Genomic DNA, 16,160 nt, shown 5'->3' with positions numbered 1-16,160 from the left:
GCACTATATAGAGGATAGGGTACCATAGGGCCCTGGTCAAAAGTAGTGCACTATATAGGGAATAGGGTACCATAGGGCCCTGGTCAAAAGTAGTGCACTATATAGGGAATAGGGTACCATAGGGCCCTGGTCAAAAGTAGTGCACTATATAGGGAATAGGGACATAAACATTGTTATGAGGTTCTGATTTTTATAGTCTCTTCCCACGCCATGAGTCTGGCAAGCAGGGCTCATATTTATTTAGCGGTTCTGAGATGTACTTGCTTGTGTGTGTGTGTGTGTGTGTGTGTGTGTGTGTGTGTGTGTGTGTGTGTGTGTGTGTGTGTGTGTGTGTGTGTGTGTGTGTGTGTGTGTGTGTGTGTGTGTGTGTCCTTCCTCTCCCCAGGAGGATATACTGTCTGACTAGAGCTGTGCTGGAGATGCTGAAATACTTCCAGTACGGCAAACTCTACTTCCAGTGGAAGTCCTGGTACAAGAATGTAGAAAACCACAAGCATTATGAAAAGGTAATGTAGAAAACCACAAGCATTATGAAAAGGTAATGTAGAAAACCACACGCATTATGAAAAGGTAATGTAGAAAAACCCCAATCACTATGAAAAGGTCATGTAGAAACCCCCAATCATCACGAAAGGTCATGTAGAAAACCCCAATCATTATGAAAAGGTAATGTAGAACCCCCAACCAGAATGAAAAGGTAATGTAGTAACCCCCAATCACCATGAAAAGGTAATGTAGAACCCCCCCCAATCATTATGAAACGGTAATGTAGAACCCCCCAATCATTACGAAAAGGTAATGTAGTAATAATAATAAAAATCATCATGAAAGGTCATAGGTAGAACGCCCCCAATCATTATGAAAAGGTAATGTAGAACCCCCAACCATTCCGAAAAAGGTAATGTAGTAATAATAATAAAAATCATCATGAAAAAAGGTAACCCCCCAACCACGATGAAAAGGTAATGTAGTAACCCCCCAATCATCACAGGTAATGTAGAACCCCCTCCCTAACCACTATGAAAAGGTAATGTCGTAACCCCCTCCCCCCTCCCCCAATCATCATGAAAAGGTCATTATGTCCCAGTTTTCCAACATTGCTGGTCTTGCGCTGCTGTCTTCTCCACAGACGTGGGAAATAGGGTGCTGAAGCACCAACTGATAAATGGAAAATATATATGTATGTATACAGTATCAGACAAATGTTTGGACACACCTACTCATTCCAGGGTCTTTCTTTATTTTTACTGTTTTCTACATTGTAGAATAATAGTGAAGACATCAAAACTATGAAATAACACAGATGGAATCATGTAGTAACCAAAAAAATGTTAATCACAAAATCAAAATATATGTTATATTTGAGATTCTTCAAAGTAGCCATCCTTTGCCTTGACGACAGCTTTGCTCACTATTGGCATTCTCTCTACATGATTCCATCTGTCTTATTTCATAGTTTTGATTTCTTCACTATTATTCTACAATGTAGAAAACAGTAAAAAAATATAAAGAAAAACCCTGGAATGAGAAGGTGTGTCCAAATGTTTGACTGGTACTGTATATTATATTTGACTGGTACTGTATACTGTATAAAAAATGTATATATATATAATATTAGTGAACTAGGCCTTTATTGGTCTTGTATGAGTGGAGAAAAATACTCATCGCCCTGACTGTGTATAGCTGATTATTAGTGCCTTTCTTTGAAATATTTTACAAAACCGTTTGGTACTGTACCTCATTATAAATTAATGTGAAACCTCACTGCACGGCACTCTTCTTCTCCTCCCTCTCTCCTCCTCCTCCTCCTCCTCCTAAAGGGAATCACGTTTGGGCGTCGTAGTAACAAGCTGGATTTGTATTATTCTCCCACGGTGGGCCAGCCAGGCAGTGGACCGGTGCCTGTGGTAGTGTTTATATACGGGGGAGCCTGGGGTTCAGGGGAGAGGTCCATATACTGTCTACTGGCCATGCAGATGGCTAAGGAGCTCAGCGCAACGGTGATCTGTCCAGACTATTGCACCTACCCAAAGGTAAGACTCCCTCCGCGATCATAAAATAAAACAGCTGCAGCAAGCACACAAATATTCCTTAGAAAATGTACCGTTTCTAGTTTCAAATTTATATATATATATATATATATTTTTTTTTTTGCATAGGGACAGACAGAATAGACCAAAACACCATGCAGTCCCTGTTGTATTCAGTGAGCCAGCGTTCACATTGCATTTGACCCTAATCTTCTTTCCAGGGTAATGTTTTGTGTATGGTTCAAGATATTGCGGACTGTCTCATTTGGGCGAGGGACAGCGGCCATAGATTCAATTTCGACAAAGTAAGTCTGCACATCTATCACTCCAGTGTTAATTTGCTACATTCTAATTACTTTGCTACTATTGGCCTATTTATGGCCTTTACCTCCTTACTCCATTTACACACACTGTATACGGATTCTTCTACTGTGTTATTGACTGTATGTTTGTTTATTCCATGTGTAACTCTATGTTGCTCTTTGTGTCACAATGCTTTGCTTTATCTTGGTCAGGGTCACAGTTGTAAATGAGAACATGTTCTCAACTGGCCTCCCTGGTTAAATTAAGGGTTATATATATAAATACCTGGTTAAATAAAGGGTTAGGGTTATATATATTAATACCTGGTTAAATAAAGGGTTAGGGTTATATATATTAATACCTGGTTAAATAAAGGGTTATATATATAAATACCTGGTTAAATAAAGGGTTAGGGTTATATATATAAATACCTGGTTAAATAAAGGGTTAGGGTTATATATATAAATACCTGGTTAAATAAAGGGTTAGGGTTATATATATTAATACCTGGTTAAATAAAGGGTTAGGGTTATATATATAAATACCTGGTTAAATAAAGGGTTAGGGTTATATATATTAATACCTGGTTAAATAAAGGGTTAGGGTTATATATATTAATACCTGGTTAAATAAAGGGTTATATATATTAATACCTGGTTAAATAAAGGGTTATATATATAAATACCTGGTTAAATAAAGGGTTATATATATTAATACCTGGTTAAATAAAGGGTTATATATATTAATACCTGGTTAAATAAAGGGTTATATATATTAATACCTGGTTAAATAAAGGGTTAGGGTTATATATATTAATACCTGGTTAAATAAAGGGTTAGGGTTATATATATTAATACCTGGTTAAATAAAGGGTTATATATATTAATACCTGGTTAAATAAAGGGTTAGGGTTATATATATAAATACCTGGTTATATAAAGGGTTAGGGTTATATATATTAATACCTGGTTAAATAAAGGGTTAGGGTTATATATATTAATACCTGGTTAAATAAAGGGTTAGGGTTATATATATTAATACCTGGTTAAATAAAGGGTTAGGGTTATATATATAAATACCTGGTTAAATAAAGGATTAGGGTTATATATATAAATACCTGGTTAAATAAAGGGTTAGGGTTATATATATAAATACCTGGTTAAATAAAGGGTTATATATATTAATACCTGGTTAAATAAAGGGTTAGGGTTATATATATAAATACCTGGTTAAATAAAGGGTTAGGGTTATATATATAAATACCTGGTTAAATAAAGGGTTATATATATTAATACCTGGTTAAATAAAGGTTTAGGGTTATATATATAAATACCTGGTTAAATAAAGGGTTAGGGTTATATATATAAATACCTGGTTAAATAAAGGGTTAGGGTTATATATATTAATACCTGGTTAAATAAAGGGTTAGGGTTATATATATAATACCTGGTTAAATAAAGGGTTAGGGTTATATTATAATACCTGGTTAAATAAAGGGTTAGGGTTATATATATAAATACCTGGTTAAATAAAGGGTTAGGGTTATATATATTAATACCTGGTTAAATAAAGGGTTAGGGTTATATATATATAAATACCTGGTTAAATAAAGGGTTAGGGTTATATAATAATAATAATAATATAATAATAATATATGCCATTTATCAGGCGCTTTTATCAGCGACTTACAGTCATGTGTGCATACATTCTACGTATGGGTGGTCCCGGGATCGAACCCATTACCCTGGCGTTACAAGCGCCATGCTCTACCAACTGAGCTACAGAAGGACCACATATTATAATACCTGGTTAAATAAAGGGTTAGGGTTATATATATAAATACCTGGTTAAATAAAGGGTTAGGGTTATATATATTAATACCTGCTTAAATAAAGGGTTAGGGTTATATATATAAATACCTGGTTAAATAAAGGGTTAGGGTTATATATATTAATACCTGGTTAAATAAATGGTTAGGGATATATATATTAATACCTGGTTAAATAAAGGGTTAGGGTTATATATATAAATACCTGGTTAAATAAAGGGTTAGGGTTATATATATTAATACCTGGTTAAATAAAGGGTTAGGGTTATATATATTAATACCTGGTTAAATAAAGGGTTAGGGTTATATATATAAATACCTGGTTAAATAAAGGGTTAGGTTATATAATTAATACCTGGTTAAATAAATGGTTAGGGTTATATATATAAATACCTGGTTAAATAAAGGGTTAGGGTTATATATATTAATACCTGGTTAAATAAAGGGTTAGGGTTATATATATAAATACCTGGTTAAATAAATGGTTAGGGTTATATATATTAATACCTGGTTAAATAAATGGTTAGGTTATATATATAAATACCTGGTTAAATAAAGGGTTAGGGTTATATATATAATACCTGGTTAAATAAAGGGTTAGGGTTATATATATAAATACCTGGTTAAATAAATGGTTAGGGTTATATATATTAATACCTGGTTAAATAAAGGGTTAGGGTTATATATATTAATACCTGGTTAAATAAAGGGTTAGGGTTATATATATTAATAACTGGTTAAATAAAGGGTTAGGGTTATATATATTAATACCTGGTTAAATAAAGGGTTAGGGTTATATATATTAATACCTGGTTAAATAAAGGTGAAATAAATCAAACTTAAAAAGTGATGCCTACAGTGGTTGAAGTCCAGGTCTACAGTTATAACACATTGGTTGATATCATAGGGGCCAATCCTTACTTCTTGTAGATTATACTCCTTACTTCTTCTAGATTATAATCCTCACCTCTTCTAGATTATAATCCTCACTTCTTCTAGATTATAATCCTTACTTCTTCTAGATTATTCTTCTAGATTATAATCCTCACTTCTAGATTATAATCCTCACTTCTTCTAGATTATAATTGTCACTTCTAGATTATAATCCTCACTTCTTCTAGATTATAATCCTCACTTCTAGATTATAATCCTCACTTCTTCTAGATTATAATTGTCACTTCTAGATTATAATCCTCACTTCTTCTAGATTATAATCCTCACTTCTAGATTATAATCCTCACTTCTTCTAGATTATAATCCTCACTTCTAGATTATAATCCTCACTTCTAGATTATAATCCTCACTTCTAGATTATAATCCTCACTTCTTTAGATTATAATCCTCACTTCTTCTAGATTATAATCCTCACTTCTAGATTATAATCCTCACTTCTAGATTATAATCCTCACTTCTAGATTATAATCCTCACTTCTAGATTATAATCCTCACTTCTTCTAGATTATAATCCTCACTTCTAGATTATAATCCTCACTTCTTCTAGATTATAATTCTCACTTCTAGATTATAATCCTCACTTCTTCTAGATTATAATCCTCACTTCTTCTAGATTATAATCCTCACTTCTAGATTATAATCCTTACTTCTTCTAGATTATAATCCTCACTTCAGGATTATAATCCTTACTTCTTCTAGATTATAATTGTCACTTCTAGATTATAATCCTCACTTCTTCTAGATTATAATTCTCACCTCTAGATTATAATCCTCACTTCTTCTAGATTATAATCCTCATTTATTCTTATTCTTATTTATTTATTTATTTTACCCCAATTTCGTGGTATCCAATTGTTTAGTAGCTACTATCTTGTCTCATCGCTACAACTCTCGTACGGGAGAGACGAAGGTTGAAAGTCATGCGTCCTCCGATACACAACCCAACCAAGCCGCACTGCTTCTTAACACAGCGCCATCCAACCCGGAAGCCAGCCGCACCAATGTGTCGGAGGAAACGCCGTGCACCTGGCAACCTTGGTTAGCGCGCACTGCGCCTGCCACAGGGGTCGCTGGTGCGCGATGAGACAAGGATTTCCCTACCGGCCAAACCCTCCCTAACCCGGACGACGCTAGGCCAATTGTGCGTCGCCCCACGGACCTCCCGGTCGCGGCCGGTTACGACAGAGCCTGGGCGCGAACCCTGAGTCTCTGGTGGCACAGCTGGCGCTGCACTACAGCTCCCTTAACCACTGCGCCTAATCCTCACTTCTTCTAGATAATTCTCACTTCTAGATTATAATCCTCACTTCTTCTTGGTTATGAACCTCACATCTTCTAGATTATAATCCTCACTTCTTCTTGGTTATAATCCTCACTTCTTCTAGATTATAATCCTCACTTCTTCTAGATTATAATCCTCACTTCTTCTAGATTATAATCCTCACTTCTTCTAGATTATAATCCTCACTTCTTCTAGATTATAATCCTCACTTCTTCTAGATTATAATCCTCACTTCTTCTTGATTACAATCCTCACTTCTTCTAGATTATAATCCTCACTTCTTCTAGATTATAATCCTCACTTCTTCCAGATTATAATTGTCACTTAGTCTTGCATTGATATTAGAAAAATTAGACTTTAGTGGAAGTTTTTGTATTCGCCCCTTTACTGAAGACTGTTCATAAATGCAATGTTGATACTAACGTTCCTGTGCTTGTTCTCTCTTTGTGCAAGGATAACATTCTGTTAATAGTCCCTATATATGATTTATCAAAGGCTTATTATAGATATAGATCATAAATACTACATTATTAGTTCATATATATGAATGTGTAGTAAGCACTTATAACACACTGGATGATATTCACGCCCCTGTGCCTACCTGTTGTCTACGTGCAGGATAACATTGTGTTAGTCTTTCATAAACTGTTAATTTTTTGTTTGTAAAGTGGGTAATAAAACAGTTAACAGGTATTGATATCCACTATGTTGTCTTTTCAGGATAACATTGTGTTAGTCGGCCACTCCGCTGGGGCTCACCTAGCAGCTCTAACCGTGTTGTTCATGGTCGAGGGACGAGACGAGCTCTTTATAGAAGCCAAGAAGCAGACAGAGATCACCATGGCAATCAGAGGAGTTACAGGTCAATATGTGGTTTATAGTTACAGGTCAATATGTGGTTTATAGATACAGGTCAATATGTGGTTTATAGATACAGGTCAATATGTGGTTTATAGATACAGGTCAATATGTGGTTTATAGATACAGGTCAATATGTGGTTTATAGATACAGGTCAATATGTGGTTTATAGATACAGGTCAATATGTGGTTTATAGATACAGGTCAATATGTGGTTTATAGATACAGGTCAATATGTGGTTTATAGTTACAGGTCAATATGTGGTTTATAGATACAGGTCAATATGTGGTTTATAGATACAGGTCAATATGTGGTTTATAGATACAGGTCAATATGTGGTTTATAGATACAGGTCAATATGTGGTTTATAGTTACAGGTCAATATGTGGTTTATAGTTACAGGTCAATATGTGGTTTATAGTTACAGGTCAATATGTGGTTTATAGTCACAGGTCAATATGTGGTTTATAGTTACAGGTCAATATGTGGTTTATAGTTACAGGTCAATATGTGGTTTATAGATACAGGTCAATATGTGGTTTATAGTTACAGGTCAATATGTGGTTTATAGATACAGGTCAATATGTGGTTTATAGATACAGGTCAATATGTGGTTTATAGATACAGGTCAATATGTGGTTTATAGATACAGGTCAATATGTGGTTTATAGTTACAGGTCAATATGTGGTTTATAGTTACAGGTCAATATGTGGTTTATAGTTACAGGTCAATATGTGGTTTATAGATACAGGTCAATATGTGGTTTATAGTTACAGGTCAATATGTGGTTTATAGATACAGGTCAATATGTGGTTTATAGTTACAGGTCAATATGTGGTTTATAGATACAGGTCAATATGTGGTTTATAGATACAGGTCAATATGTGGTTTATAGATACAGGTCAATATGTGGTTTATAGTTACAGGTCAATATGTGGTTTATAGATACAGGTCAATATGTGGTTTATAGATACAGGTCAATATGTGGTTTATAGATACAGGTCAATATGTGGTTTATAGATACAGGTCAATATGTGGTTTATAGATACAGGTCAATATGTGGTTTATAGATACAGGTCAATATGTGGTTTATAGATACAGGTCAATATGTGGTTTATAGATACAGGTCAATATGTGGTTTATAGATACAGGTCAATATGTGGTTTATAGTTACAGGTCAATATGTGGTTTATAGATACAGGTCAATATGTGGTTTATAGATACAGGTCAATATGTGGTTTATAGATACAGGTCAATATGTGGTTTATAGATACAGGTCAATATGTGGTTTATAGATACAGGTCAATATGTGGTTTATAGTTACAGGTCAATATGTGGTTTATAGATACAGGTCAATATGTGGTTTATAGATACAGGTCAATATGTGGTTTATAGATACAGGTCAATATGTGGTTTATAGATACAGGTCAATATGTGGTTTATAGATACAGGTCAATATGTGATTTATAGATACAGGTCAATATGTGATTTATAGATACAGGTCAATATGTGGTTTATAGTTACAGGTCAATATGTGGTTTATAGATACAGGTCAATATGTGGTTTATAGATACAGGTCAATATGTGGTTTATAGATACAGGTCAATATGTGGTTTATAGATACAGGTCAATATGTGGTTTATAGTTACAGGTCAATATGTGGTTTATAGATACAGGTCAATATGTGGTTTATAGATACAGGTCAATATGTGGTTTATAGATACAGGTCAATATGTGGTTTGTAGATAGAGGTCAATATGTGGTTTATTTTCGTTACAGGTCAATATGTGGTTTATAGATACAGATCAATATGTGGTTTATAGTTACAGGTCAATATGTGGTTTATAGATACAGATCAATATGTGGTTTATAGTTACAGATCAATATGTGGTTTATAGTTACAGGTCAATATGTGGTTTATAGATACAGGTCAATATGTGGTTTATAGATACAGGTCAATATGTGGTTTATAGATACAGGTCAATATGTGGTTTATAGATACAGGTCAATATGTGGTTTATAGATACAGGTCAATATGTGGTTTGTAGATAGAGGTCAATATGTGGTTTATTTTCGTTACAGGTCAATATGTGGTTTATAGATACAGATCAATATGTGGTTTATAGTTACAGGTCAATATGTGGTTTATAGATACAGGTCAATACGTGGTTTATAGATACAGGTCAATATGTGGTTTATAGATACAGGTCAATATGTGGTTTATAGATACAGGTCAATATGTGGTTTATAGTTACAGGTCAATATGTGGTTTATAGATACAGGTCAATATGTGGTTTATAGATACAGGTCAATATGTGGTTTATAGATACAGGTCAATATGTGGTTTGTAGATAGAGGTCAATATGTGGTTTATTTTCGTTACAGGTCAATATGTGGTTTATAGATACAGATCAATATGTGGTTTATAGATACAGGTCAATATGTGGTTTATAGATACAGGTCAATATGTGGTTTATAGATACAGGTCAATATGTGGTTTATAGATACAGGTCAATATGTGGTTTGTAGATAGAGGTCAATATGTGGTTTATTTTCGTTACAGGTCAATATGTGGTTTATAGATACAGATCAATATGTGGTTTATAGTTACAGGTCAATATGTGGTTTATAGTTACAGGTCAATATGTGGTTTATAGTTACAGGTCAATATGTGGTTTATAGTTACAGGTCAATATGTGGTTTATAGTTACAGGTTAATATGTGGTTTATAGTTACAGGTTAATATGTGGTTTATAGTTACAGGTCAATATGTGGTTTATAGTTATAGGTCAATATGTGGTTTATAGATACAGGTCAATATGTGGTTTATAGATACGGGTCAATATGTGGTTTATAGATACAGGTCAATATGTGGTTTATAGTTACAGGTCAATATGTGGTTTATAGTTACAGGTCAATATGTGGTTTATAGATACAGGTCAATATGTGGTAACAGGTCAATATGTGGTTTATAGATACAGGTCAATATGTGGTTTATAGATACAGGTCAATATGTGGTTTATAGATACAGGTCAATATGTGGTTTATAGTTACAGGTCAATATGTGGTTACAGGTCAATATGTGGTTTATAGTTACAGGTCAATATGTGGTTACAGGTCAATATGTGGTTTATAGTTACAGGTCAATATGTGGTAACAGGTCAATATGTGGTTTATAGTTACAGGTCAATATGTGGTTTATAGTTACAGGTCAATATGTGGTTTATAGTTACAGGTCAATATGTGGTTTATAGTTACAGGTCAATATGTGGTTTATAGTTACAGGTCAATATGTGGTTTATAGTTTACAGGTCAATATGTGGTTTATAGTTTACAGGTCAATATGTGGTTTATAGTTACAGGTCAATATGTGGTTTATAGTTACAGGTCAATATGTGGTTTATAGTTACAGGTCAATATGTGGTTTATAGTTACAGGTCAATATGTGGTTTATAGTTCCAGGTCAATATGTGGTTACAGGTCAATATGTGGTTTATAGTTACAGGTCAATATGTGGTTTATAGTTACAGGTCAATATGTGGTTACAGGTCAATATGTGGTTTATAGATACAGGTCAATATGTGGTTTATAGATACAGGTCAATATGTGGTTTATAGATACAGGTCAATATGTGGTTTATAGATACAGGTCAATATGTGGTTTATAGTTACAGGTCAATATGTGGTTTATAGTTACAGGTCAATATGTGGTTTATAGTTACAGGTCAATATGTGGTTTATTTTCGTTACAGGTCAATATGTGGTTTATAGATACAGATCAATATGTGGTTTATAGTTACAGGTCAATATGTGGTTTATAGTTACAGGTCAATATGTGGTTTATAGATACAGGTCAATATGTGGTTTATAGATAAAGGTCAATATGTGGTTTATAGTTACAGGTCAATATGTGGTTTATAGTTACAGGTCAATATGTAGTTTATAGATACAGGTCAATATGTGGTAACAGGTCAATATGTGGTTTATAGTTACAGGTCAATATGTGGTTTATAGTTACAGGTCAATATGTGGTGTATAGATACAGGTCAATATGTGGTTTATAGTTACAGGTCAATATGTGGTTTATAGATACAGGTCAATATGTGGTTTATAGTTACAGGTCAATATGTGGTTTATAGATACAGGTCAATATGTGGTTTATAGATGCAGGTCAATATGTGGTTTATAGTTACAGGTTAATATGTGGTTTATAGTTACAGGTCAATATGTGGTTTATAGTTATAGGTCAATATGTGGTTTATAGATACAGGTCAATATGTGGTTTATAGATACGGGTCAATATGTGGTTTATAGATACAGGTCAATATGTGGTTTATAGTTACAGGTCAATATGTGGTTTATAGTTACAGGTCAATATGTGGTTTATAGATACAGGTCAATATGTGGTAACAGGTCAATATGTGGTTTATAGATACAGGTCAATATGTGGTTTATAGATACAGGTCAATATGTGGTTTATAGTTACAGGTCAATATGTGGTTACAGGTCAATATGTGGTTTATAGTTACAGGTCAATATGTGGTTTATAGTTACAGGTCAATATGTGGTAACAGGTCAATATGTGGTTTATAGTTACAGGTCAATATGTGGTTTATAGTTACAGGTCAATATGTGGTTTATAGTTACAGGTCAATATGTGGTTTATAGTTACAGGTCAATATGTGGTTTATAGTTACAGGTCAATATGTGGTTTATAGTTTACAGGTCAATATGTGGTTTATAGTTTACAGGTCAATATGTGGTTTATAGTTACAGGTCAATATGTGGTTTATAGTTACAGGTCAATATGTGGTTTATAGTTACAGGTCAATATGTGGTTTATAGTTACAGGTCAATATGTGGTTTATAGTTACAGGTCAATATGTGGTTACAGGTCAATATGTGGTTTATAGTTACAGGTCAATATGTGGTTTATAGTTACAGGTCAATATGTGGTTTATAGTTACAGGTCAATATGTGGTTACAGGTCAATATGTGGTTTATAGATACAGGTCAATATGTGGTTTATAGATACAGGTCAATATGTGGTTTATAGATACAGGTCAATATGTGGTTTATAGTTACAGGTCAATATGTGGTTTATAGATACAGGTCAATATGTGGTTTATAGTTACAGGTCAATATGTGGTTTATAGATACAGGTCAATATGTGGTTTATAGTTACAGGTCAATATGTGGTTTATAGATACAGGTCAATATGTGGTTTATAGTTACAGGTCAATATGTGGTTTATAGATACAGGTCAATATGTGGTTACTGTAATGAACTTCGTCTGTTGTTTGTAGAGAGTCAGACCGAAATGCAGCGTGTAGGTTACTCATGACTTTTAATGAAGATAATGCGGTACATGAAATAACTGAAAATACAAAAACAACAAACGAGTGAAACTAATACAGCCTATCTGGTGACTAACACTAAGACAGGTACAATCACCCACGAAATACAACGCGCACTCAGGCTGCCTAAATACGGTTCCCAATCCGAGACAACGAGAATCAGCTGACTCCAATTAGGAATCGCCTCAGGCAGCCAAGCCTAACTAGACACACCCCTAATAATACACACTCCCAATTAATACAAACCCCAATACGAAATACAACATATAAACCCATGTCACACCCTGGCCTACCCAAACATATAACAAAAACACAAGATACAATGACCAAGGCGTGACAGAACCCCCCTAAGGTTCGGACTCCGGGATGCACCTCAAGAGCATAGGGAGGGTCCGGGTGGGCGTCTGTCCATGGTGGCGGTTCTGGCTCGGGACGTGGACCCCACTCCATAAATGTCCTAGTTCCTCCCCTACGCGTCCTAGGATAATCCACCTTCTCCGCCGACCATGGCCTAATAGTCCTCACCCTGATCCCCACATAACTGAGGGGCAGCTCGGGACCGAGGGGCAGCTCGGGACCGAGGGGCAGCTCGGGACCGAGGGGCAGCTCGGGACAGAGGGGCAGCTCGGGACAGAGGGGCAGCTCGGGACAGAGGGGCAGCTCGGGACAGAGGGGCAGCTCGGGACAGAGGGGCAGCTCGGGACAGAGGGGCAGCTCGGGACAGAGGGGCAGCTCGGGACAGAGGGGCAACTCGGGATAGAGGGGCAACTCAGGATAGAGGGGCAGCTCAGGACAGCAGGGCAGCTCAGGACAGAGGGGCAGCTCAGGACAGAGGGGCAGCTCGGGACAGAGGGGCAGCCCGGGACAGAGGGGCAGCCCGGGACCGAAGCAGCCCAGTACTGAGGGGAAGCCCGGTACTGAGAGGGAGCCCAGTACAGAGAGGAAGCCTAGTACTGAAAGGAAGCTCAGTACTGAGAGGAAGCTCAGGCAAGTAGTAGGCTCCGGTAAATCCTGGCTGGCTGGTGGACCTGGATGATTCAGGTTGTCTGGCCGATCTAGAAGATCTAGGTTGACGGGCAGATCTGGAAGAGACTGGTTGTCGGGCAGATCTGGAAGAGACTGGTTGTCGGGCAGATCTGGAAGAGACTGGTTGTCGGGCAGATCTGGAAGAGACTGGTTGTCTGGCAGATCTGGAAGAGACTGGTTGTCTGGCAGATCTGGAAGAGACTGGTTGTCTGGCAGATCTGGAAGAGACTGGTTGTCTGGCAGATCTGGAAGAGACTGGTTGTCTGGCGGCGCTGGGAGGACTGGCGGCACTGGCGGCGCTGGGCAGACTGGCGGTACTGGCGGCGCTGGGCAGACTGGGAGCACTGGCGGCGCTGGGCAGACTGGGAGCACTGGCGGCGCTGGGCAGACTGGGAGCACTGGCGGCGCTGGGCAGACTGGGAGCACTGGCGGCGCTGGGCAGACTGGCGGCACTGGCGGCGCTGGGCAGACTGGGAGCTCTGGCGGCGCTGGGCAGACTGGCACTTCTGGCGGATCCTGGCAGACTGGCACTTCTGGTGGATCCTGGCAGACTGGTGACGCTGGGCCGACTGGGAGCACTGGCGGCGCTGGACAGACAGGAGACTCCGGCAGCGCAGGAGAGGAGAAAGGCTCTGGCTGCGCTGAACAGGCTGGAGACTCCGATAGCACAGGAGGGGAGAAAAGCACTGGCTGTGCTGAACAGGCGAGGCGCACTGGAGGCCTGGTGCGTGGTGCTGGAACTGGTGGTACTGGCGCGAGGACACGCACAGGAAGCCTGGTGCGGGGAGCTGCTACCGGAGGACTGGTGTGTAGAGGTGGCTCTGGATAGACCGGGCTCTAGAGCACCGAGCCTGCCCAAGCTTACCTGGCTCGATGCCCACTCTAGCCCGGCCAATAGGAAGGGCTGGTATGTGTCGCAGCTGGCTCTGCACCCGCACTGGAAACACCGTGCGCTCCATAGCATAACACGGTGCCTGCCCGGTCTCTCTAGCCCAACGGTGAGCACAGGGAGTATGCGCAGGTTTCCTACCTGACATAACTATTCTCACTTTTAGCCCCCCCCCCCAATATTTTTTTGGGGGTGACTTTCCGGTTTCCAACTCCCAGGGTCCTTGACCGTCTAATTCCTCCTCCCATGTCCAAATCTCCAAATGATGCATTCTCTCCCATTGCAACTGCTCTTCACGATTAACAGGGAGAGTAGGCTCAGGTCTGTTTCCTGACTCAGCCACTCTCTCTCTGCGCTTTCCCCTGTTACCTTCAGTTTTCGCTCTGTATAGCAATGCTTTCCTTCTCGATTCCATACGTGTATAGCCCTCTTCGCATTGCTGTAGGGAATCCCAGGCGGGCTCCTGCACTCGCTCTGGGTCGGCCGCCCACCTGTCGATTTCTTCCCACGTCGTATAATCCCTGTTTCTGCCGTCCATAGCGTCCTCCTTTAGATCCTGCCAGTTCACACGCTGCTCGGTCTGTGAATGGTGGTGGGTGATTCTGTAATGAACTTCGTCTGTTGTTTGAAGAGAGTCAGACCGAAATGCAGCGTGTAGGTTACTCATGACTTTTAATGAAGAATAATGCGGTACATGAAATAACTGAAAATACAAAAACAACAAACGAGTGAAACTAATACAGCCTATCTGGTGACTAACACTAAGACAGGTACAATCACCCACGAAATACAACGCGCACTCAGGCTGCCTAAATACGGTTCCCAATCCGAGACAACGAGAATCAGCTGACTCCAATTAGGAATCGCCTCAGGCAGCCAAGCCTAACTAGACACACCCCTAATAATACACACTCCCAATTAATACAAACCCCAATACGAAATACAACATATAAACCCATGTCACACCCTGGCCTACCCAAACATATAACAAAAACACAAGATACAATGACCAAGGCGTGACAGTTACAGGTCAATATGTGGTTTATAGTTACAGGTCAATATGTGGTTTATAGATACAGGTCAATATGTGGTTTATAGATACAGGTCAATATGTGGTTTATAGATACAGGTCAATATGTGGTTTATAGATACAGGTCAATATGTGGTTTATAGATACAGGTCAATATGTGGTTTATAGATACAGGTCAATATGTGGTTTATAGATACAGGTCAATATGTGGTTTATAGTTACAGGTCAATATGTGGTTTATAGTTACAGGTCAATATGTGGTTACAGGTCAATATGTGGTTACAGGTCAATATGTGGTTTATAGATACAGGTCAATATGTGGTTTATAGATACAGGTCAATATGTGGTTTTTTATAGATACAGGTCAATATGTGGTTTATAGATACAGGTCAATATGTGGTTTATAGATACAGGTCAATATGTGGTTTATAGATACAGGTCAATATGTGGTTTATAGATACAGGTCAATATGTGGTTACAGGTCAATATGTGGTTACAGGTCAATATGTGGTTTATAGATACAGGTCAATATGTGGTTTATAGATACAGGTCAATATGTGGTTTATAGATACAGGTCAATATGTGGTTTATAGATACGGGT

General features: G+C 37.8%; 1 protein-coding gene across 1 annotated transcript in view; it reads left to right on the top strand.

Moving 5' to 3' along the window:
- Positions 1 to 16,160, top strand: part of LOC127911844 (uncharacterized) — a 36,347-nt gene that overhangs the window by 13,885 nt on the left and 6,302 nt on the right. Inside the window, exons 4-7 of the mRNA XM_052479728.1 lie at positions 386 to 506; positions 1,821 to 2,033; positions 2,252 to 2,335; positions 7,118 to 7,259. Of these exons, the coding sequence (XP_052335688.1) occupies positions 386 to 506; positions 1,821 to 2,033; positions 2,252 to 2,335; positions 7,118 to 7,259 (560 nt within the window). The remainder of the gene's footprint in view (positions 1 to 385; positions 507 to 1,820; positions 2,034 to 2,251; positions 2,336 to 7,117; positions 7,260 to 16,160) is intronic.

The sequence above is a fragment of the Oncorhynchus keta genome, chromosome 25 (genome assembly GCF_023373465.1).
Source record: "Oncorhynchus keta strain PuntledgeMale-10-30-2019 chromosome 25, Oket_V2, whole genome shotgun sequence".
Classification (NCBI taxonomy): Eukaryota; Metazoa; Chordata; class Actinopteri; order Salmoniformes; family Salmonidae; genus Oncorhynchus; species Oncorhynchus keta.
This window is presented reverse-complemented; position numbering and strand designations above follow the sequence as displayed.